The sequence below is a fragment of the Crocodylus siamensis genome, chromosome 5 (assembly GCF_052110815.1).
Source record: "Crocodylus siamensis isolate JL-2025a chromosome 5, ASM5211081v1, whole genome shotgun sequence".
Lineage (NCBI taxonomy): Eukaryota > Metazoa > Chordata > Crocodylia > Crocodylidae > Crocodylus > Crocodylus siamensis.
The window spans coordinates 140,691,002-140,716,942 of record NC_143399.1 but is presented as its reverse complement, the minus strand read 5'-3'; the positions used below and the strand labels follow the sequence as shown (position 1 = coordinate 140,716,942).

General features: G+C 47.7%; 1 protein-coding gene across 4 annotated transcripts in view; it reads right to left on the bottom strand.

The window, feature by feature from the left end:
* SLC4A7 (solute carrier family 4 member 7) overlaps nucleotides 1–10,805 on the bottom strand; it is a 152,172-nt gene extending 141,367 nt beyond the window's left edge. For 3 of the 4 annotated variants that reach the window (XM_090046492.1, XM_090046495.1, XM_090046493.1), the window contains exon 1: nucleotides 10,568–10,805. In XM_090046492.1, the coding sequence (XP_089902618.1) occupies nucleotides 10,568–10,615 (48 nt within the window). In that variant the 5' untranslated portion in view covers nucleotides 10,616–10,805. The remainder of the gene's footprint in view (nucleotides 1–10,567) is intronic. The other variant, XM_090046494.1, reaches the window with a different exon arrangement.
* Nucleotides 10,806–25,941: the final 15,136 nt, after the last annotated feature.

Genomic DNA, 25,941 nt, shown 5'->3' with positions numbered 1-25,941 from the left:
TGACGCATACCACAGCTGCATCACTCTAGCACCTCAATGTCTCGTGTCACACAAAAAGTATATAAAGGGCTGCCCCAGCCCAGCCCGGCTCCCTGGATAGGCAGGTGTAAAGGGCTGTTGCAGCTCATAGTTTCATAGTTTGTAGGGTCAGAAGGGACCTGTGCAGATCATCAAGTACGACCCCCTGCCATAGCAGGAAAGAGTACTGGGGTCAAATGACCCCAGCAAGGCCTCCTCTTAAAGACCCCCAGGGTAGAAGCCTGCACCACTTCTCTTGGAAGTTGGTTCCAGACCCTAGCCACCCTGACAGGAAAGTAGCACCTCCTGATGTCTAGCCTGAATCTACCCTCTGCCAGCTTGTGACCATTATTTCTAGTCAGTCCTGGTAGTGCTCGGGGGAACAGGGACTCCCCCAATGCCTGCTGGTCCCCTCTGACTAGTTTGTAAAACAGCCACTAGATCCCCCCTCAGCCTTCTCTTGTGGAGGCAGAACAGGTTCAGGTCCTGTAGCCTCTTCTCATGGGGCCTGCCCTGCTGACCCCTGGTCATGCGAGTGGCCCTCCTCTGGACTCTCTCCATGTTGCCTACATCCCTCCTGAAGTGCCGTGCCCAGAACTGGATGCAGTACTCCAACTGTGGCCTGACCAGTGTTGCATAGAGCAGGAGGATCACTTCCTTGGACCTGATGGAGTTGCACCTGTGGATGCATGACAAGGTGCAGTTGGGCTGACACTGGGGATGCGGTCAGGAAGGCCATGTTCATTTTAGCATCAGTGACAACTCCAAGACCCTTTTCTGCCTCTGCACTGATAAGAAGGGAGTTCCCCAGCCTGTACGTATGCTGCTGCTTCTTCCTCCCCAGGTGCATCACCTTGCACTTGTGGGTGTTGAATCCCATCCTCTTTTCATCTGTCCACCCCTGTCCAGGTCCGATTGCAGCCTATTCCTCCCTTCTAGCTTGCCCACTTCTCCCCACATCTTGGGCGTCGTCTGCAAATGTGAACAGGGTGCTTTTTACCTCCTCGTCCAAGTCGCTGATGAAGATGTTGAACAGCGCAGGCCCGAGGACCGAGCCCTGGGGAACCCCACTGCCCACATCCCTTCAAGTCGAATAAGACCTGTCCTCCACCACCACCCTCTGGGTGCAGCCCTCCAGCCAACTAGTGACCCATCTGACTGTGCAGGTATTGATGCCACAGTCTCCTAGTTTTTTTTAATGAGAATGGGGTGAGAGAGAGTGTCGAAGGCCTTTCTAGAGTCCAGAAAGACTATATCCGCTGCTATACCTGCGTCTAAGGATTTTGTGACCTGGTCATAGAAGACCACCAGGTTGGTCTGACAGGACCTGCCTCTAATGAACCCGTGTTGGTTGCCCCCCAAGCATAATCCCCCCTGCTGGCCCCTTGTGGACATGCACCAGGATAATTCTCTCAAAAAGCTTACCAGTACTGAGGTAAGACAAACTGGTCTATAGTTTCCTGGGTCCTCCCTTTTTGGAAAATGGAAACCATATTGGCCCTTTTCTAGTCTTCTGGCACAATGCCAGAGCATCATGAGCGCTCATAAAGCCGTGCCAGGGGTCCTGCAATGACCTCTGCTAATTCCCTCAGCACTCTGGGGTGGAGATCGTTAGGACCAGCTGATCTAAATACATCCAGTCCCTCTACAAGTTCCCTGACTAGGTCCTCACTGACCCTAGGCCTGGGCGTGCCTCCCCTAGGGCCTACAGGGGTCCTGGTGGGGGGGGGGGGTGACCTAGCTCATTTTAACCCTTTCAGCTGGGTAGCTGGAACTACCGAATCCAGTCTGGCTCCCCAGATGGGCAGCTGCAGTGTATGGGCAATAGGAAACACAGACCAGAATCCCTTCCTTATCAAGACATGCTGGGACTGCAGAACTGTTTGGACTGGAGCAGATTTCCAGGTTCCATCTTTGACGAATATCATTTACTAATCTTATCTGCCCTGGGTGTCCCAGCACCCAGCTCCTCCACTCAGGCGGTGCAAAAGGCAGCTGTAGCCCAGCCTGACCCTTCTGACTGGGCAAATCAAACAACTGCTCCACATTCCAGCCTGGTGGCTCCCTGAACAGGCAGTGCAAAGGGCTGTGCCGAGAGGGTATGTTCTTGCCACAGCCCTTTTCATGCTCATCCCAGAACCAGAGGAGAGATATACCCTCTGCCTGATACATGTCTGCTTCCTGGTCCAACCCGGCCACATACTCTTTCTGGAAGGGCTGCAGGAAAATGTGGGCTCCAACCACAACTTCTGCTGAGTCTTCCTTCACAATAGTTGTGCAAAGCAGTTCAGCCTGGCTGCAGCAGCACCCACAGAAGAGGTGTGTAATCAAGTCTTGATTTTTGAAGTCTTCAAAAAACAAAAGCACACATCTCATGTTTTGACACATTTAAAGGAAAGAGTCATACATGGGGAAAAAAAAAAGAGTCTATTACTGGGGTCTCAGTCCTCATACTCAGAATGGAATTAACTTCCTCCAGAATACGAGATAAAAAAAGAACTAGAAGGAGGCTTGAGATTTAGCTACATCATCCTTACCCATGTGTAGGGGTAAGTAGGTAAAAAACTTGGTCAACTGACCAGTCAAATAGTGTTATATAATGGTCAAATATTTTAACCATGACTTCATTAGACTAATGGAGAGAAAGGCAAAACACTAATCTTCAGAAAGTTAGATATTTATGCAAGATGCAAAAACAAACAAGTTAGTTAGCTCATGGTATAACAACATTCAATTCTATAATTAAAAATAACGATTTTTTACAACAACGAATGTTTGATGAGCATAAATGTGAATGATACTCTAGACTGAACAATTCTTCTTTTCCTTTCCTTTTATCCCCAAACTCCAGGGTGAGACAGAGGCAGACAGGCAGGCTTGAGTTCACACTATTTATGTGAGAAATAAAACAGATATTGCAACTCTGAAAGACAAGAGTCAGTTTTTAAAATGCAGTTATGCTAAGCAGACAGTCAACTCTTCAAGCAAATTCATTATTTTTTCTTCTACAACAGATGGCATATAAATGCACAAATGTAAATATCCATTGTTTATAGAAAATAACTCGAACCAAGAAGAGGGTTAGTCTGCAAACCCATCATTTCCAGAGGTCCCATAAACTTCAAAGCTGCAAGTTAAGCATTTGTTATGAGATTCAAATGTATACTGCTAATCCATGTGGATTGGCGACTTCTGCCTGCTTATACACGTTATTGTTAATCCCCTGGTTTGTGGAAAAAAAACAAACATACACACACACACCTTTGTACAGAATCAGACTGCTTTTAATAGTTAATCTCATATCACTCCCTCAAAACCTATGCTGGAGTTTTATCTTAATTTTTAAGTTGAATTTGTAGCATATTCTAAATTCTAAGGATTGGAAGATTTATACTGCAATTACACTAATATTATATTGAAGGTTCATTAAAGACATACCTGGACTAATGTACAAATCTACTATATCACTTTGACTTGGAATAACAACGCTATACTAGGCACCATCATAAATAAACAAGCATCTTACTGCTGAGATAAAACTTAGGTAACAAAGAAATCTACAAGGACCATTAACACCCAAGAACACACACAACTGCAACACAAACTCACCTAGTGACAGGGAGCATTCATTCCCAAACAACAAATTAACTACTCAGTGAACTTGATATTTAATAACCCTTACATTTAATTTTACACAGCAAATGAAACTACATGCTGATGAAACCTTAAATGACAGTTAATAAACAATATGCCAGGCTAGCTCATAGAGAAACAATTCTGCAAGAGCAAAAAGCAGTTACATGGAATGCTCAAGTTTCAAAAATGGGTTCAGAAGAGACTGAGACAGCCTCACTCAACCATAAATTTAAGCATGAAAATTTGAGGATAGTGATCTCTCTCGAGTTGATGCAGAAGGCAACTCTCCTAGTTGTTTTGCCATTGCCAGACTCCAATTTAAAAAGCCAAATGATACAGGTAGCTGCAGCAGAAATCTCGTCTTAGCATTTAAAGGAAGAATTAGTCATTCATTACATATTAAAAGAAGTTTCATGGCTAGTTCTGTGATATTGCACTTTCCGGCATTGATTCTATTGAAATTCCTATGCAAATTACAAGTCAAATCAAAAGATAGACTTTTTTTTTTAAATAAGTTTTTCAGTAACCAAGTACTGCATGTCAAGATATATATATTTATACACACACCAGAAACACTGAAGTGATATAGAGTTGCCAAAGCATTTTGAAACTGCACATCCAAACCAAAGGCTCAATTTTAACTCTCAGATATTCTAATGTAGCTGGCCTCAAGTAGATAGTTCTCTCCTGAATATCACCATCAAGATATATTTTATTCTATCCCATTCAGTTTACATGCCACCTTCCCCAGAAAGGCTTATGATAGATTACAACAAGAAAAGAATAACTTATAAAACATGAGACTCTCCACCCATTTCAAATCTCTACACAAATCTTACCCAATGGCCTCATATACCCATCAGAAAAGAGGGGTGACAAGAACTCCTGAGAAACCTCAGAAAAAAGGTCCCATGAGAATGAGGAGGTGGCCCATCACCACCTTCTAGGACCCTCCCTGCAGGAAAAGAACAGAATCAATTTATGATGGTCCTATGAATAACCACCAGATCGTGAACACTTTCAGCACCTCATGGTCAACTGTAATGAAGGCCACCAAAAGATCAGCAGGGCATGATCTTCCTTGTTGATCTCCAGGAGATGTGTAGGTATATCAATTAAAGAGTCAAAATTATTATTGGGCAATTAGGAAAAACAATAAGCACCTAAGAAAGAGCATTTGATTACTTAAGAGCTAAAATTAAAAAGTTACCATTTCTAACATAATTCAGACATTTGAAAGCATTTTTGCCACATATGAGCACTAATAGTGGTTCAAGAAGTTTTAGTTGCTAGTATTGCCATGTGATCCTCCCAAGCCTTTAAAAAAAGTAGTCTTTGTTCACAAGTGCTGAGAGTTGTCATTTCAGCAGATCTCTGTCATATCAAAACAGGAAGTACTAAAAAAAAGTAACGTCTTGTTAAAGTGCTAACTGGCTGTAAAACAATCGTCAGACCTGTATAAGATATCAGCATGGCCCTTTTACCAGACCCAGTGTAAAACTGAAGCCATGCTAGGCTCAAATGATGCAGAAAAGAAACCAACTCCACCTTGTCACTTCAAACCACAGAGCTGAACCCAATCACAAACCCATTTCAGAATATCTGTATACATGTTCCAGGGTGCCCTCCGATGTCATCAGGTGAAGCGTGTAACACTTACATAAGAAAAACCAGTTGGCTAACCATGAACATGTACCCTGCTTTCTCACTATGAGGGTGGTTGAGTATTAGAACAGGCTTGCCAGAGAGTGTATAGGATCCCCATCCTTGTAAGTTTTCAACAGCATGGCAGACATGCACTTGACTGAGATGTTAATCTGCAAATGATCCTGCCTTGCACAGGAGGTTGGACTACATGACCTCCCAAGACAGAGGGCTCCTTCAGCCCAGGCCTAGTCCATATCCTGCTCTTTAGGACTTTTCCCAGAAAGAGGAAATTGAACTTGGCTCAATTTCCTTGATGAACAGACAGCCACTACTAGACTATTATGAAGGGGGAGAAAAAAGCCCTAATCCTCACAGGATGACTTAAGAATTGCATCTTTCAGGCTGCGAATCCCAGTTCCACGTAAGTGCTTAACTGGGTTGCAAGGAAGTGTTTTCTTCCAGATATAAGGTGGGATTTTATACAAATGCAGCTCTTCAGCATTTTGTATTACCTGGCAAAAATATCCCCCTTGTCAGCAGGCCAAGTGTAGCACATTACAATCCTAGGCAGCTAACTCTCTTCACCTTAACTTTTTGGATCCCACAGCTCGCCTCTCCTACTCCTACAAACCACCTTCCCCTAAGCCTCCCCCCCACCTCAGAGCCTACCTCGTTCACAATCCACTTGCCAAGTATCCTGAATGCCAAACTAATCCTGCATGAGCTCCTGACAGAAGCAGCATAGCCATATTTGTGCACATTCAAACTAAACAAGTTAGCTCTGCCACTTACTTGGACTAAATTAGCTTGTCCATAGCACCATACTAAGGCAGCTATGCCTCTTTCTATGCTAGAGCTAATGCACAAAGCACAGCCTGGCATTGCCAGTGCCTGAGGGAAGAGGGTCAGCCAACCATCCCTCTTGCATCTGCCTTAGTAGTCCAGCTCTAAAGCCCACCAATTGAGAACTACTGGTACACGGACTGCAAGGTTTGTGAATTCCACTCCCACAGCCAGATACCTAAAAAGTTAGGCCCGACAACAAGAAGCGCTCATGCACCCAAACTCCATTTTTGGAATTGGGTTAGAGCCCGAACACACAGTCATGGTATTTTGTGTTAACTCTGTGCATTGTAAGAAGTTAATTCAAAAATGGGGGGAAAGGGGGCAGCAGGGCTTATTTTAAAAAGATGCACATGGCCTCGGCCATCAAGCAATGGAAAAAACCTGTGCAAAGACTCAAGTTAAATATTTGACTACACAGAGTTTCTTCCATTGTCTTTAATAAAAAGGGATTTGCTCATCTGGCGCCCAGAAAAATCAGACAGCAGCATACAACAGAAAAAGAATACTGAACTGGATGCATGATCAGTCAGTGTTCCTTTTAAGTAACTTATGGGTAAAGAAACAAGAAGAGAGAGAAAGAGCTCCTTTAGAAGGCAATTACACTAAAGCAGAAGGGTACTAGGCTGGCATTGTCCTTGATTTCACATATTCTTATAGTACATACTTCCTGCCACTCTAGCCACACCCAGTAGAATCCACTTCTATCTCTAAAGGATTCTGAAAACAGGCAATGTTTTAAATAGCACAGAAAGAAGATCCTGAACAGTTTTCTAGAATTCCAGTCCAGGGTAGGCACTCCTGGGTCTCCATTTGATTTTCCAAGCAAGATCCTGATCATCACAGAAGATCAGATACACAGTATGCTGAATCCAGAATACAAAATACTCCTCCTCTGAGTGCTGGAGTAATAATACAAAAAGATACCCCTGCCAAAACAAAAAAAAGAGGAGACGCAAGGATTTAAGGCAGCGTTCCTCAGCAATGCCTTTATTAGCCAAGCCAAGGAAAAGGATGACCACACTGCAAACTGCTGTGACCTGAAATGCCATATAGCCAATCAAGAAGAAAGAAATCCAAGAATTAATTTTTCATGCAGGACAATAACTAACTAACAGGCAAACACGCTTGGAATACATCATTTCCAGTCCCATTAAGTTTGGGAAGCCAATTTACAAAAGACCTCCTCCCCATCGCTACACACTTTCTTCCATATCCAACTCTGCCAACACCGACTGAAAGATTTTTCATCCAAAATGAAAATATAAAAATCTTCTTATGAACACATTAGTATTACCTATAATACAGGTTAGAAATAGAGCTGTGATTTAACTTAGTGCCCCCCTAAATACTGGTTAAGGCTACTGCAAATCTTAAACAGATGGATCTAAAACTGGGATAACACCCCCCACAAGGTATGCAGCACTTTGCCAAGGGGCATGTGTCTAAAATCTAACAAGAGTGGTAGAGCTTCTGATCCATTAATGCAATGAGAGTAACAAGTTGGTGGCAACACTCTTCCTAAGGAATAAACATGCAGAGACACATCAGGTGTGGGGGTTATGAGCAGAAGTGTTTTTCAGGTGTAAGTTCTATGCAGCTAGAAAGTTTTAAGAACACTGATCTAAAATGAAAAATTTTGTAAATTCAAACACAGATAACTATAAACTGTTTTATCTTCACTTCCATCTCAGCTGCAAAACTCTTATAAACCATAGACCATAAGAAATCAGCAAACCCTAATGTCAAGCAAGACAATCTATCAAGATGAATGCATTATGGAAAAAAAATTATCAGAGGGAGGCACCACCCTATTTCAGCTTGCCGCATATGAAGTTACTAGAGTTCTTCCCAACTGCTGCCTCTGCTTGTAATGCCCATAAAGAGTCTTTGGGGGAAGACAACTTTTATTGCCAATGCTGGCACCAACAATCATATCCCCAGGATACTCCAAGGTTCTAGAGACACTTGCCAATTCTCATTTCTCAAGAGCCACAAATGCAAACTAATTGAACAGATAGGCTACATCTTGTACCTTGCTGGATTTAACATCTCTAGTGGAAAACTAAGTGGTTATTTCAAAAGAAACTAAGCATATATAAACAAGGAACACTACCTAAAATAAAACAGTTTGTTTCATCATCACTTGGGCCACAAAATGATTTGCTTTTCTTTTTCTTTCTACACTTCAAGTTTATGTGACCCTTCATTTATTTCAGGGGTGGCCAACCTGCTGCAAGGATGCTACAGATGACCTAGACAGCCTGTGTGTGTGGGGCACATGGCAGATTGGGAAGGGGGCAGGCAGCACAGTGGCAGATAGGGCAGAAAAACAGAGCACCAGATCTGGAGGGAGCACAGGGCAGGGAGCAGAAAGCAGAGCAGAAGCTTGGGGAAGGGATCAGAGTGGTACTCAAGGAGGGCACAGGGCTCAATCTGTGCTATTAAAAAGGTTGCACCCCACTGATTTTTTTTCAGTCCTCACACCTCCCACCCAGGCTTCCTCCCAATTTATTTAATCCAACTTCAGTTTCATATACACCAAAAGTTGTGGCAGGACAGCTGTGCCAGCAGATTCTCCTAGCAGAGATATGACCTACTGTATTTTTTCACATGCTACATGCCCCCTGAATAGGACACGCAACCTGTTTCTGAAAGGCAGAAAGATGGGGGAAAAAAATAATCTGTCCTTTAAAATACCAGCAAGTATGGTCTCTTCACAGGGAAGACACAAGCAAATGCATTAGGGGGGTGAGGAAGCAAAATCCCTGCCTGAAGGATGCTAGGGAAAGATCAAGAAAGAGGAATCAAACAGTTCCGCTCAGCCAGCGGCACTTGTCATGTCAGCTAAGGGCCAATCCCTGGAGCCAAACTGGACTCATAGGCGGCTCACCAAGCACCACTGACTGCTGACTGCCCAACTCAAGAAGCGCCAGGCAGTTTCACTGCAGCAGGACTGGGCCCTCCTCTGCTCCCTGCATTTCCCCCTTTAAGATGTGCATCATTTCCAGCAGATAAATTTGAGTATTTGCATGTCCCATTTAAGTAAGTGTGATACGCTGAGATGTGGTTTTGCTGGCAGAGTTTAACTTTGCACCAATTCAACAAGCAAAATCAGCTATACCAAAAGAAGAACTTTGATCCTGCCATAACCAGGTCTACATGACAGCTCTTACCAGTCTAGGAAAGTCACAAAAAGTTGCACCCTAACACACATCTCCACACTTACATGTTTAAGTGTGGACCTGATCCAAGAACTTTGTAGCTTTCCTACGGATCAGCACATGCTTTAACATCTCTTCAAGTGTACTTACTTTGCTAGGCAAACAAAGTTATTCGGGTAAATGTGATATCTTTTATTAGACCTTACACTTCACTAGCTTCCTTTTGCTGTCAAGTTTGGACTTCATGAACTTGCCTCCACACAACAGGATCTCCAACTCCTGCCTGCCTTTGTTTCTCTCACTTGCTAGGGCAGAGTGGAGGGGATGGGAGCGAGCAGCACAGCCTCTCAGCCCTTTCTTTATCCTGTGTCACAACACCAGGAAGAAACCCTGCCCAGAAATCCCCATATCAAAAACCCTGCCATGCCCCAGAAGCCCCATCCCTCTATTCATTACAGAGTCAAATCCACAACTGCCTCTTGGCTTTCTGCCTACAACAGCCTCACGCCTGCATTGGCAGCATGGGAAATCCCTCAGCCTACCTGCCTCAGCACCAAAACTGCCAGGCAGCCAAGACTCAAGCCCCCTTGACTAATTTTATGGCAAAGGCTTGATTTCACCTTCTGTTGAGTCTGACAGACACACGTCTGCCCTCTGGGTCTTACTGAACTGATCTTCGCTCCCCAGAGAGTCCTCATCCCAAACCTTAGCAACCTCCACTTGCACAGCCACACATCTATTCGCGACCCAAAGGCTTTTCACCCGCTGGTCACCAGCCCAACACGTGCGTGCTAGGCCAAACAGCATGCTCCCGGCTCCCCGCAGCCAGCCCAGACAGGCACCCAGCGAAGGCAAAGCAAGGCTCGGGGCTGAGGAGCCAACAGGTGGAGGCAGGGACCCAAGCGGCGCTCCGAGGACAAGCTCCCCTGGGTGCACACCTCGGAAGCCGGTAAGAGGAGGAAGAGCGGGGCAGCATCTATGATCGGGGGACTGAAAGGGGGCAGCATGAGCCCGGCCCACTAGCCCCCGAGCCGGGTGGGCCCCAGCGCGACAGCGGAGCGCGGGCGGGAAGGGGAGGGCGGGCCGCACAACGGGAAGCGGCCCGGGACCAGGCTGGCCCCCGGCATCGGGCGGCGCGGAGCCGCCGCGGCCGGCGGGCGAACAAAGGGAGCGGGGGCGGCTCCGCCCCAGCCGCACGCACTGAGCCGCCGGGACAGCCTGGGCGCGGGGCAGCGGCGGCGCCTTTGTCCCCGCCTTACCGTGGTGAGCAGCGGTCGCATCTGCTCGCCCGCGCGTTCCTCTTCCATGGCGCCGCCGGGCCGGGCCCGGCCAGGCCAATGCGGTGCGGTGCGGTGCGAGGTGGCCGCCGGCGGGCGGGCGGGCACGGCTCGGAGCTGCGTGCGAGGAAGAAGAAAAAGAAGAAGAAGGAGCCGCCGCCGGAGACGAGGCTGCCGCGACTGCCTCGCACCCCCGCCCGCGCGAGCCAAGCCAACCGGCCCCGCCCCGCCCCGCGATTGGCAGCGCTACCGGCCAATCGGAACGTAGCCTCGTGCCTGAGCCGGCGCGATGGGGGCGGGGTTCGCGCCGGCAGCCGACACACGCCGAGCTCGGGGAGGGGGCGGGGCCTTTGTGCCCCGTACCCGCCCACCCCGACACGTCACGGACCCTGGGTCTGGGACTTTCCGCCTCGAGCAGCGGGGGAGGGGGCGTGCCTCCGGGGGGCGGGGAGCTCTCGCCTCAGCCACGCGGCCGCCGGGCAGGAGCGGGGGTCCTGAGTCGGGACCGCAGCACGGACGGGGGCTGGCGGGGACCTCCAGAGCCCACCTGGAGCCCCTCAGAAAGGCAGAAGGCCAGAGAGATCCCGCCCCCCCCCCCCGGAGCCGCACGGACCCTCCTTCCCGCTCCCGTGTAGGTCCACGGGGGCAGGGGGCCCTGGCACTGTCACGCCGGCGCTCTTGACCCTTTTGGGTCGGGCAGGGGAAAGCGATGGACCTACGGGTGATATCTTCTATTAGACCAGCGGAGTAGTTGGAAAGAAGTGCTTGGCAAGCCTTCGGGCAGTCCCCCTAAGTCAGGCACAGGGAGTCTCTGCTGTCCTTGGAGTCTCAGACCGGCAGACTCCCAGTGCCTGAAGAAGGGGGACTGCGCCAAAAGCTTGCTAGGAGCTTTTTTCCAACTCCTCGGTTGGTCTAATAAAAGATACCACATCTACCCGCGGAACTTGCCTTAGAGCAACACAGCTACATCCAAAAACCCAGCGGCTGGGTGATTTGGCACTAGGTCCCAGGCCCTGAGGAGTGCACTGTCCTCACCCGCAAACTTGATTGCACAAGGTGGATGGGATCAGCACCAGGAAGAGTGACCAAGGTAGGGCAGGAAGTTGACAGGAAGCAGCCCTAGCGCGCCCCTAACCAGAGGAGAGTTGTGATCAATGGCTTGAGAAGATGATGTCATGCCACACCAAGAGCACGAACGCTGTGTGCCCCCAAAGGCTGGCGGGGAGTGGGGGGCCACGACAAGCTCCAGCAGGCGACAGCAGCACTGTCAGCAGTGGGAGCATAGCAGCAGAAAGCAGGGAGCTCTTGCAGGCATCTGCAGTGCTATAGGCGGCGGAGTGGGGGGGTGGTGAGCACTGACCTGTGGCCAGCGATCCCCTGCAGACACCACCAGCAGCGGCCAGCAGCAATCGCAGACCACCCACAGACACTGCCAGCAGTGTCAGTGGCAAGCGGGGTGGGGGTGACAAACAGCAACCACCCACAGGCACCACCAATAATGGGGGCAGCGCCTTTTCTCAAGGGCTGCATTGGTACGTTCAGGGTGCACGTGCATCCACGTGTACCCTGTACACATTGTCAATGACCAAGGGAAACCAAAAAACACTGACCGCAACCAAATACCCACAGAATACCTATGAGATACTTATGATCCACCCCATCAAGCTCCTTCTTTCAGTCAGAGGACAGGAGAGGGAATGGCAAACTATTCCTAGTCATCAACTGGAGATGGCCGAGCTTGTGGCAACTGAGGTCTGCTGAGAATAGATCACAGCAGTCACAGATGTAAGCTTCTGGTTAGGCCTTCACTATGAACTTACTGTGTCAGTCAGTCAGCATGTGCATACTTGCCAAGTCATAGGATAGCACCCTAAGTGGCCACGTGCAGTTGCTGTAGTCCAACGCTAAACTTGGTCAGTGGGCAGTCATCGACAATAGGAGACAGTATGTGTTTTGCCATAGCTACAGTCTGGGTTGTATTAAGCAGTGATATCTAGTAGGGCTGTGTGAAGCTTCAGTCCCTGATTCGATTCAATGGAGATTCGGCCAGAATCAGGAGACGCTTTAATCTCTCCGAACCAACTGGGAAAGATTTGGAGATGTGGACGTACACACTCTAAATGTTTTTTCTACATACCTCAAGGTAGCAAGTGGCTCATGAATGCTGAGATGCTGGGGTGCATGGGGCATCCCACAGAAGCACGGGGGGGCTCCCCAGCAGCTCCACAGCAGACCCGGAAGTGGACCAGAAGCACTTTGGGTCTGCCAGGGAGTGCGCAGGGGGGCCCACCCATTCCCTGTTGCCATATCCATCCACTAACTGCCTTCCCAGAGTAGTCAAAGCTTCTCTTACATGACACCACCTCTGAACCAAGGGACAAGCACAAGCCTGCCTGCTAGGCCAAACAGGATTCCCAGAGGAATATGAACAGCCTCCAACCTGCTGTTGTTAACATGTCTGTATGGCAGCCCTCCCACCACCAGCTCAACAACTGGTGCCTCCCAGGTCTGGGGGGTACCCGGGGTCCCCCCATGGCTGATCACCAAGCTGGGGTGGGGTCCTCTCACACACTCAGTGGCAAACCCAGAAGGGGACCGGAAATACTCACTCGCTCCCAGCCCAGCAAAATACAGTTGCAATGCTCATAAGACTGAGAAGCAGCCTCTACACAGGAAATGACCAGACTTTACTGCCAGTTAGTCCAGACTCTCAGCTAAAATGGCTTAAGCAGGATGATCCAGCCTTGAGCAGGGGGTTTAACTAGATGACCTCATGCAGTTCCTTCCAGCCCTGTGACCCTAGGAGTCCGGGCATCCCGTACCGGATGGCCAGGAAGAACAGGATCATCACCCACCCCAACGACTGCAGTGTAAGTTAAGTGCATCTGGTCTGCCCACTTCAGCTGCCTGCTGGATTCATAAACAATAGTTTAAAATATTTTCTGACAACTTACAAAGTCCACTATATTGCCTTCTCTCCCTGTTTTGTTTCCAAGAAACACGCTATACAATTTTGTTTCCTGTAAAAGAATTAGTATGCCTTCACTTCTCTTAAAGGGACAATTAGGGCAAAAGGAGAGATCAGAACTTAGCTTAATGCCAGTGCAGAAAGAATAGATATGAACAGTGCACAGAGAATAGGTCTGAATTTTGTTTCTGAATTACCACAGGAAGAACAGAGTAAAACTTGTTTATCGATGAAGAACATGACACATGTTCTCCTGGAAGATCACCAAAAGCGTATATCTGGCACTATGAGGCTCATCCTACAAGCGCTGATGTTAAGGCATGCAATGGTGGTATTGGGGACTGAAGAAAGAATTAAATCCCCCCTCAACAATCAATCCAGAGGTGTAAATTTAAATTTAGGTCCCCTGAACAGCAGGGGAGGGAGCAGGTACTAATGCCCATGGGGAAAGGAAGGGAGAAAAGGGACAAAGGAGGGAAGAAGAATAGGAGCACAGAAAGGGAGGGAAGGCAGCAAATGGATTATTCTGTGCTCCCAGGAGGTGAAAGCAGAGGATGGAATGCAGTGGGGCATGGGGAAGGGCAGCTTCATGCTCTCCTTCTCTCTCTTGCCCAACATTATAGCAGGAAAAGGCACCAGCCAACAGGAAGACCCAGGCCAGGAAGCAGAAAATCTGCTCTACCCAGTGCTCTTGTGTGAACCTGCTCTGGAGATGAATACAGGAAGCTGTTGCTGTAGGAACTCTGCTTCATTTGTTGCTGGAGGCGAAAGATCTACAGTAAATGAGGCTGGGCAGTGCAGGAAGAGAAACGAGGGTCTTAGGGTTATGTCAGCTGAATGCTGCCCTGGAGAACTGGCTCTCTCACCCCCTGGGCCACAGGGTTCCTTCGTAATGCTGAACAATCTCTTTAAAAGAATTCACTTGATATTCTCTGGGCACGTGACTTGATTAAAAGGAGTGATGAGTTCTCACAGCTGGAAATGGAGTCAGTGAATATTGTGCTTTGAAAAGAACAAAGTATCATGTATGACTAAAATGTCTATATAAATTGAGTAAGAGTTAAAACATGGTATTCAAAATTAATGGAAGATTTGGAACTTTCTGCCCCCACTCACCATCTGTAAAATAAGGAAATACCACCCTTTCACTTGAGAAGGGGTGTTTTGAAGAAAAATGAATGCAAATTTATAAAGCATTCTGATACTGCGGTGATAAGCAACATTTACAAGCTTATAAGAAAATGAGTAATTTGGTCTTCAGAGCAAGGTTTGAGTTGCAAACTGACATTTAGAGCAGACAAATGAAAGACAATATCAGCCGTTCATCATTAAGCCAGCACTGTTCATTTTGTGTACTGAATGAGGCAGGGCACTGTACAAAAAATAATACAGGGTCACATAATTAAAGATGGAATAATGCATATGAGCAAGGGACCAAGGTTGCAACCTTAATTCTGGTATTTTTTAAATATTGAGTGCACCCAACATTATTGGGTGTAACCTTAATAATATTTTTAACATAGTTTTGTGTGTAAAAGGATTTGTGGTAGAATGACTAAATATTTATTCTGTACTATTTTCAAAGATAATTAATTTATTCTTAATGTTCTAACGAAAGCAGAATCCTTGACCCAAGGAATTCACAATCTAAAGGACAACAAGCAAACTGATAGAAATTAGAAGGCAGGAAGCTGCGTCTACACTTATACCAACTAATCTAGATAGCAAAGATGTGCAAACTATACCCCACATATTCCTCAAGCTGGATGTCAATCAGTGACTTCTCACATCCAGCCTCAGGTGTGATGCCTCCAGGAGAGCCTTGAATACAGAAAAAGGAATATTAATTAATACAGATAAAGAAATATAGAAAAAGGAATTATGAATGTAATTGCAGAGTTTTAAAATAAAGAACAAGACTTGAATGAGTGAAAGTTTGGAAAGATTCAGAGCAAGTGAAGGCAGGCTCTTAAGGAAGTTCTACTTCCCCTTCATTCTCTCTGTCATTTCTTCTGGCTTTGAAAATTAATCTGCTTTATATTACTTCTTTTTTCTAATAAATAAATAACCCTGTAAAAACAACTCTAAGTGTTTCCTTAGTATATTTCTAATATCGTATCATTTCACAGAAGTCTTTAAGCAACAGACTTCCTAAAGATACTTGTCCTAAGCAGTCAATCACTCTCAGACATACTGTAATACCAATGTGGTACAGTATACTGACTGTATTTTGTAGATGCTGGCTACTTTGCCAGGGAGTGACATGCACTTGGAGTAAACAAAACTCCAGACCCTTTATTGGCATAGCATTATGAGTGGGATTTTCAAAACACTCAGCATGGGTTTAGTCTATAAGGTGCAAATCTACCCTGCTGTCTGCTTAATTCTCCTTTTATCAAAGAGCAGCATTAGGCCAGCATGGAGGTCTTTTAAAAAATCCTCTCTCAGCCAACTGGCTGGCTTTTTTCCTCTCAAGTTACAATAAAACATATCTGAATTTATGCCATTGGATGGGGATGCTAGAAGGCAAGTTAGACAGAAGTAGCCAAAGCGCAGTAGAACATCTGACTCGTTGAGAGGAGGGAGAGGAGAATCTGGAGATGAAGTCCAAAGGTCAGTGACCAGTCATGTACCTAACATTTTGCTCGTTTATTGATGCTAGTCTGCCTCATTAATATAGATTGTATTTGAGGGTAGGGACTGTCTCTTCCTACCTGTATAAATAGAAACTCAGCACACTTATAGCATTCCTGCAGTATAAATAATTCACTTTGTACTTCAGGGAATGAAGATAGCAGGGGACTTCAAAATCAATTTTCAGGTACATTTTGATATATATGAAACTCTTTCAACTGTAACAGTGTAACAATATAAACTGCTATTTCTTTCTTCTCCACATTCTGAGATCTCTGAATATCAGCTTCAATCCAGCAAAGCGTTTAATTCAATGCTTAACTTCAGTATGGGCATATGACAGAGAGAGAGAGAGAGAGAATAACTCTTACCTGAAGTGGTGAAGTCTGCTGCTATCATGATATGGTCTGTTCACCTCCAGTTGCTGTTACTACATCAGCACATGCTGTCCCCACAGCATGGGTTCCCTAAGGGGCCCCTATTTTGGTACCACCTCTTAAGTCAGGGGTGAGCAAAATGTGGCCCGCGGGCCAGATGTGGCCCACCAAGCCATTCTATCCAGCCTGCGAGGCCCCTAAACAATTTAGAAAATTAATATTAATCTGCCCTGGGCTCCCAGTCATGCAGCCCTTGATGGCTTGCCAAAACTCAGTAAGTGGCCCTCTGCCCAAAATAATTTCCCGCCCCTATCTTAAGTTGTTATCCAGGACAGATGCCTACCCCTGACCACCCCTAATTATACTACTGACCAAGAATGCACTTTTCAGTCCAATGGCCCTTTGCATTTCACCCTCTGTACTCCCTATGTATTATATGCATCTGCCATGAAACGAACATTTTAACTAAACACTTGAAAATCAGTGTACTCAAACCACTAATATTGTGGATGACAGGTTCTGGACTCTAGATACCAGGCAAGACATTTAAGCAGCTTTGCACCTTATATCTTCATCTGTAGAGAAGAAAAATAAAACTAAGCTACATTTCAGATCTATAGATGAAAGGCACTAAATAAGTGCAATTATAGAGAGAGAGATGTAGACATATAGAGATTAGGCTATCAGAGAAGAATTGTGCAACTTAGGTCTCCAGTCCTGCTTTCCCAAAAGACTGCTTTGCATAATCATATCCTTTCCAGTCTTCATCTGCCACCCCAGGGAGTTTGATCACACCCTGTTCGTGAAAAGCCAGCCTCCAGATGAGTTTGGACACCCTCTGGGCTCAGTTCCAAACTCCCAATTAAGGATGTGCCAATTATCTGAATGCAAAATGACTTCAGAATTAGTGTTTCCATCTTCCAGGTGATGCCATAAAGTCATTGCTCAAGGCTTCAACACACAATTAGAATTCATATTCTTTGACAGTCATCATGCCATCTGCATTCATATCAGTCCCAGTTGGGCAATGTCAAGGTGCAACAGAGAGTCTAGGTCTCCTTGTTACTTTAAGGAAAGAAACTGCAGCTGATAGAGCCCAGACAGCTGAACTCAGACCAGCTACTGGAAGCTACCAGCCAGGCAGCTTGGGGCAAGAGGCCATGGCTGCCTATTTCAGAATTAGCTGCCAAATAATAGGGCAGAGACCAGTTTGGGCAGCAAGGCGCTGCCAGAGCAGCAGTCACAAAATGCCATGACAACCAGCCTTCAGGACCTAATAAGGACTCACTGTGACTCACATTGGAGTGCCATCTGACCAGAAGGGGCAGGTGTTAGCCCACCAACAGCAAAAAAGCCCCAGTGAGGCTCCGGAGCGATGAGAGATACACAGGTGAAAGCCCACTGCACCCCCGCTCCCCTGAAGCCCCCCAAAGACCCCCCAGCAGCCACGGAGCCCCCCATCGACCCTCAGCACACCCGGAGGCAAACGGGGCCCGTGGTGGGAGGGGGTTAACCCGAGTAAGTGGGAGGAGGCAGCCGAGTGGAGCCAGGCCAAGTCAAACCCCAACCAGACCCCTACTTCGCCCAGCCCCCCGGGGAGCCACACGCCACAGCCGTGTGAACAGGCTGTGCAAACAGGTGCGCTTGTCTGCTGGCACGTGAGTTGGCCTGGAGTTTGCACAGGAGGGTGCGCGGGAGACCCTGCCTGTGAACCCCACAGGGTAAACAGTCCCAGCCATAGCCAGCCTACCAGGGGAATGACACGGATGGGCATGCGCTGCACCCCTTGGGTCCCCTCAGGCTCTGCGCCTCCCCCCCTCCTCGGGCACTTCAGAGACAGTCACCCAGATGGAGCACATGATCCTGGGCTCCACGCAGATGGAGCCCCTGGCTTTTGGCTGCAGGGGCTGCCTGTCGCTTTTTCAGGCTCTGGAGCCTGGGAGCATGGCCACCTCCCCTTGTGGGGTCTGCTCCCTTTTGGGGTCTCTGGCACGCCAGCTGGAGGCCACAGTCCAGAGACTGTGTCCCATCAGGGACTGTGAGAAGGAGATTGACTTCTAGTGTCAGGACCTTATCCCTCAGGAGCCGGAGGGTAGACCACAGCCTCCCTCCAGGACAAAGGAGGACTCCAGGACCTCCCACTCTGTCCAGCCAGGGGCATGGACCAAGGTGGTCAAGGGCCCTAAGGCCTGCCACACCAAGGCCCCTGTCTTGTCAGAGCTTAGCAACAGGTACACACCTCTTGCTGCTCCAGTAGAGCCTACTCAGTTGCCAGCAACACAGGCTCAACTGCAGCTACCGCCCCTGCTCTCCCCAAGACAAAATGTAAGGTGTTTGTTGTGGGAGACTCCATCCTGAGGGGGACTGAGGGAGCAATCTGCAATCCCAACCCCTTAGCCCGGGAAGTCTGCTGCTTCCTGGGGTCCCGCATCCAGGACATTGCGGAAAGGATCCCTAAGCTCCTCCAGCCCACAGACCACTATCCTATGCTCCTTATTCATGTGGGCACCAATGACACAGCTTGCAGCGCTCCCAGCTGGGTCATGAGGTGCTATGGGGATTTGGGAGCAGGGCTAAAGGGTCTGGGGGCACAGGTGGTGTTCTCTTCGATCCTCCCAGTCTCGGGGTATGGGCTGAGGAGGGAGAGGAGGATCTACATAGTCAACCAAAGACTGCGGCGCTGGTGTCATCGGGAAGGCTTTGCTTCCATCATCACAGCCTGCTATTTGGTGAGAGAGGTAGCAAGCTGCTGGGAAGAGATGGCCTCCACCTCTCTCCCCTAGGGAGGAGACTCTTCTCAGCCAGACTGCCTGACCTGCTCCACCAGGCTTTAAACTAAGCCCGCTGGGGGACGGGGGGACTACCGCCACTGCTGGTAACAGAGACCTTGTGGGACTTCACTCATGACTGGACCACGGGTGTTGATGGCTATACCCTGTGACCATGGTTGTCATGGGTGACTTCAATTACCCGGACATCTCGTGGGAGGATCACTCAGCAAAATCTGAGCGGTCGCAAAGTTTCCTCTCATGCGTGGATGACCTCTACCTGACTCAAGAAGTCTGTTGGCCAACGAGAGGCATTGTGTTGCTCGACCTGGTACTGGCTACTGGGGAATGACCTAATCGGTGACCTAGTGATCGATGGGAAGCTGGGTGACAGCGACCATGAGCTGATCACCTTCACCATCCGCCGTAAAGCTGGCAAGTCAGTCAGCAACACAGAAGTCCTTGACTTCAGGAAAGCCAACTTTAACAAGCTCAGGAGGCTGGTCAGTGAGGCTCTAAGGGACCATGACCCCAGGGAGAGGGGAGTTCAAGAAGAGTGGTTGCTCCTCAAGGGAGCGATCCTCAATGCACAAGCTAAGTCTATTCCATCTTGGAGGAAAGGCAGCAAGAGGGCACAGAAGCCCACCTGGCTCTCCAGGGACCTAGCAGACCTCCTGAGGCTAAAAAGAAAGGCCTACAAAGGATGGAGGATGGGATTCACTTCCAAGGAGGATTATTCTGCACTGGTCCAGTCCTGCAGGGAGCAAGCCAGGAAAGCCAAGGCTGCAACTGAACTCCAACTAGCTTTGAGCATCAAGGACAATAAAAACTCCTTTTTCAAGTATGTGGGGAGCTGGAGGAAAAGCAAGGGCAACATTGGACCCCTGCCTGCTGAACCAGATGGGGCAACTGACAATTGACACCCAGGAAACAGCCAACCTATTAAATGGGTACTTTGTGTCAGGCTTTCATCAGTCCCATGGGACACCCATGCCCGCTATAGGACAGGGAGGTCTGGGCGAGGGAGATCCCCTGCCCTCCATAAATGCTGACTTTGTGAAGGAACAACTTGAAAGGCTGGATACCTTAAAGTCAGCCAGCCCTGACAATCTACACCCCAGGGTACTCAAGGAGCTGGCAAGCATCGTAGGCCAGCCTCTGGCATGGAACTTTGAGAACTCCTGGTGCTCTGGTTTAGTGTCTGAAGACTGGAAGAAGACCAATATGGTGCTGATCTTCTAGAAAGGGAGGAAAGTGGATCTGGCTAACTATAGGCCTATCAGCCTGACTTCTATCCTGGGGAAGATCTTAGAAAAGTTTATTAAAGAGGCCATCCTTAATGGACTGGTCGACATCAACATCCTAAGGGATAGCCAGCATGGGTTTTTTGCGGGTAGGTCTTGCTTGACCAATCTCATTTCCTTCTATGTCTAGGTGACCTATCACCTTGACAGGGGAGAAGAGATTGATGTCATATATCTTGACTTCAAAAAAGCCTTTGATCTGGTATCCCATGATCACCTCTTGGTGAAACTGGCCAATTGTGGCCTTAGGTCCACCACGATCTGCTGGCTGGAAAATTGGCTCTGCAGTCGGACCCAGAGGGTAGTAAAAAATGGAAGTCACTCATCATGGTGTCCTGTGACCAGTGGGTCCCCCAAGGCTCTGTCCTTGGACTCATATTGTTCAAAATCTTCATTAATGATGTGGACATTGGAGTCAGAAGCAGACTGGCCAATTTCTCCCCTTGTACTCGGCCTTGGTGAGACTGCAGCTGGAGTACTGCATCCAGTTTTGGGCTCCACAATTCAAAAAGGATGTGGAGAAGCTTGACAGAGTCCAGAGAAGAGCCACACGCATGATCAGAGGTCAGGAAAACAGACCTTAAGATGACAGGCTGAGAGCCATGGGGTTCTTTAGCATGGAAAAGCGCAGGCTCAGGGGTGATCTGATGGCCACCTATAAGTTTATCAGGGGTGACCACCAGGATCTGGGGGAACGTTTGTTCACCAGAGCGCCCCAAGGGATGACGAGGTTGAATGGTCATAAACTACTATAAGACCATTTCAGGCTGGACATAAGGAAGAATTTCTTTACTGTCCAAGACCCCAAGGTCTGGAACAGCCTGCCATCGGAGGTGGTTCAAGCACCTACATTGAACACCTTCAAGAGTAAATTGGATGCTTATCTTGCTGGGATCCTATGACCCCAGCTGACTTCCTGCCCTTCGGGCTGGACTGTATGATCTTCCAAGGTCCCTTCCAGCCCTAATGTCTATGAAATCTATAAGTCTAGGGCCTGTGCCAAGTTAAGGCTGGCCCAGTAAGCTATGGAGGGGTAGTGATCGTGGAACGGAAGGCTGCAGGATGATGCTATCTGGCTCACTTCTGAGCTGCCCTAAGGACTACCACTAAGATGCTAATATCTTACAGAGGAACACAACCTTGGGTAAAGTGAAGCCTTGGTGCAAGGCAGTGAACTACTGTCAATGTTTGCACCTAGAGTGGATTGCAATTGCTATAGCCAGTACACTTATTCCTTTATTACAGTTTTAGTGGTGGTTTAGGTTTCGGTTTTGGATGATCAGAGGAAAGCAGAGGTCCCAGTAGTGCCTGAAGGCATAAGAGTGTCATGAGCCCCTCTAGGGGCTCAAGACACAGAACTGGCTTAATCAGAGGAGTGAAGCTTTGAGAGAGCAGCTGAAGCCTAGCAAGGGTCAAAGCCAGACTGGGCTAGGGGACCCAGCCTGAGAAGGGCAGGACCAGGGCCAGAGGCCCACAGCCTAATGAGATGAGAACCAGGGCCAGGGGCCCAGTACCCAGAGAAGGTAGAGATCAGGAGATCAGGAGACAAAGCCCGAGAGATGCTAATGAGCGACAGGGCTAAGACCAAAAGAGCTGGACTCGAGTCCGTAGGCAAGGGCTAGAGACTTGCACCTACAGGAAAGGGGCAGAACCTGAGAAGGCTGAGGCCCCAACAAAGGAGTGATCAGATGGTGACACCTGTGGGGCATGGGCAGAGCTGTAGGGAAGGTCAGAGGCTGTGAATAGTGTCAAGTAGCTCCTTCACTTGCAGACCTGTAGGACACCGCCTGCCGGCCAACTATTGTGAGACCATTTCTAATTGGAGATCTTCACACCCACGTTTCTCCTGCCACGACTTGTTAAAGGAGTTGGTTCAGTACCTTGATGTGTAGTCCCATTAGTAGTCCCACAGTTGTCCCGCAAAGGTCCTAAGTTCCTGAGGGCTCCACCATCCCTACACCCTCACCTGTTCCACCAGGTTCTGATCAGCTGCTTGGTCCTGTAGCATGACTTCCATTCCAAGCAGAAGAAAAACAACAACAAAATGCAAAACCATGCATTCCCGTCCCGGGGTTAGGGTTCCAGCTCCTTTTAGCCAAGAGAAAAACAAAATTGACTTTCGTGAGGTCAGTCCTTCTTTTTGTCCCCTACCCACACTTGGGTGGCTCTTCCCAAGCCTCTTATTGAGGTTGTCACGATTCCCCTCATCCCATTAGGTGCATTTGTGACCCCATTTTGGCTTGCACCATTTTTAGGTGCTTTACAGTACTGCAATTCTATAGTGCCCCTCTATTAGGGACTTTAGAGGACAAAAAACTCTGCCAGGCTCCGGGGCTCCCAGCATGGTAACAAACAGTTCAAAGCACTGCGGGGTCAGCAGTCCTCACTCAAAGGTCCCTCTGGAGAGCTCGCTCTCTGCAGGAGTCTCCTACCAGCTCTCCACATTGCTCTGAATGTTCCCTGCAGCGTGCATCGGCTTGGTCCTCCTCCTTCCGGTTCTACGCTCTCTCCCATTGTCTGTTCCGGGCTCTTCTCTATACCAGTGTTGGCGCTCACAGCCCCTCCCCTCCAGAAACACCCGGGTAAGGAGGGTTTCTGCCGGGCTCTTTGGGGCTGTGGGTCTGGGACTACTGACCCTTCGTTTAGCCCTTGTACTTCTGAGCCCTGTAAGTCTTTCTCTCTCTCACAAATAGCACTTAAGGCTACAAATACCTTGAGGGGCCCCACTGAGCACAAAATAGGCCTAAGACCAGCAGAATACAGGTGGGACAAGCTGGCTGTTGCAAGAAATGGGGGCTTGCTCTAGGACTTTTAGGCAGCCTCCCTTTCAAGCATTCAACAGTTATATCAAGGCTTGGCAGGCAAGAAGGGGAGGGCACCCTAGAGCCAGAGCTGGGCAAGGGTTGCGTTGCCACCATGGGGCATCACGGCCACTCCTAGGGCCGGCCTTTGGTCCCACAAGGTAAATGCATGAGAGACTTTCCATAAACATTATGGTAGATTAATAGCGTCTTCAAATATAATGTCAATAATTTATTTTTTATTCTTAATGCATTTTATGCTAAGAGAGGTAAAATTATTACGAAGTAGACACTATACTTGTGCAACCATCACTTTTCAAAACTATCCATCTGTTGTTTAAAATAAAGGCACCACTTTATAAGTACTAATTTTTTATTGCCCTTTGCAGGGAGTGTGACTCTTAGGGTGAATGGAAAACCCCAAACTAAGAACTTTTTAATTTCATAGAAAAGTTATTCTTAAAGGTTTAAGAAATGTCAGGTTTTAGAGCACGTACATAATAAGTTTCATATTCAGAAAAAATTATAGTATTTTTAACCATGTGGCATTTACATTGTTCATTAATTTTTAACTCATAAATAATAATTTAAAATATTTTCTTACAACTTACAAAATCCATTATATTGCCTTCTCTCCCTGTTTTTGTTTCCAAGAAACAAGCTATACACATTTGTGTCCCCTAAAAGAATTAGTAAGTCTTTACCTCTCTTAAAGGAATGATTAGGACAAAAAGAGAGATCAGAAAGCTGCTACTTAGCTTAATGCCAGTGCAGAGAGAATAGATCTGAATTTTGTTTCTTAATGACCATGGGAACAATAGAGTTAAACTTATTTATCAATGAAGAACGTGACAGCTGCACATGGCTCTGCTTTCTGTGACATTTTAGAAGAGCTCTTAAATATATTTATAGTAGAAGTACTTATTGTGTATGCTACCTCCTACATTATCTTAGGTTTTGCTAAGATGCCTCTTATTGTGGGATAGAAGTTCTGCAAATACCCACTTCCGTGGTTGCCTCCAAATTGCTTACTCCAGCATTCCCTCTCCCTCTCCCAAACACTCATATATCACAATCATTGTCTTGTAACAAAACAGAACTCTGGAGTAAGGGACATGCATAGTCAATAGGAGATGGGCATGTCATAAGCCCAGCTCTCCTCTGGGACTTAAGTATCTTACCTTGGACTAGTGGGAGCCAACTTCTTTGGCAGGCATACCACAAATTAGCCCCACACCTTCCCCATGGGCCACTCTAATCCTTTTACTCTGCTCGATATGCCACTCTACTCTCTGCTCCCTATCCTGTGCTCCCTGCCCCATCTGCCACTGTGCCGCCCGCTCCTTCCCCAGCTGCCCATGCCAGTTGTGGTACATGTGTCACAGGCTGGCCATTCCTTCTCTGAACTGCAGGAAGCATGATGCCTCCTCTGCTTGAAATTCAAATGCTGAACCCTTTCTGGGAGTTAGGATTCTATACTAGTCCTTAGCCACAAAATACAGCCAGTGTCTTCACTCCTCTGCTATCCACAAATAATTCAGGGATTCAATTCAATACCTTGGATGTGGAAAATCAGACTCCATTCTTATTTTTTTTTCCCTCAGTGATTTTTACCCGGAATCTCCTCATCACTCAGGTGAATGCTCTAAGGAGAGAGCTACAAGCACTCTGGAATTGATATCACTCAATCTCTCTAGTTGAAGCTGCTGCGTTTTTACATTGAATGATGCTGCGACAGAGAAACTAAGCATGAGCATAACCCTATAGTCTAGAGATGAGGACATTTGCATGGTTGAAGGAGTGTCTGCAGTCCAATTCCTTCTCCAGTGACTAGTGACATTGTCATGGGAGCTGGAATTGAACCTGGGCCTTCCCCAGGTGAGTACCATAACTACTAGACTTGTCATATTCCCTCTCTGTTGTCAATGGTTATTTAATTATTCCAAGCAAATTGTAACAACTTCAACAGGAGGGACTGAAAGAGCTTCACTCCTGACTACTATAGCGGTTACACAGAGGGAGGTGCAATTTCAAATACTCCCAGATAGAGGAGAAAGTTGCTATACTAACAAGTGCAAGGTACTGCACCTGAGAAGGAAGAACCAGCAGCATACCTACAGGCTGGGGAACTCCCTTCTTATCAGCACAGAGGCAGAAAAGGATCTTGGAGTCTTTGTTGACTCCAAGATGAACATGGGCTGCCAATGTGGGGATGTGGTCAGGAAGGCCAACCATACTTTGTCATGCTTCCACAGATGCATCACAAGCAGGTCCAAGGAGGTGATCCTCCCCCTCTGTGTGACATTGGTCAGGCTGCAGTTCAAGTACTGTGTCCAGTTCTTGGTGCCGCACTTCAGGAGGGATGTGAACAGCATGGAGAGGGTCCAGAGGAGGGCCACTTACATGATCAGGGGGCAGCAAGGCAGGCCCTACAACAGGAGGCTATGGGACCTGAACCTGTTCAGCCTCCACAAGAGAAGGCTGAGAGGGGATCTGGTGGCTGC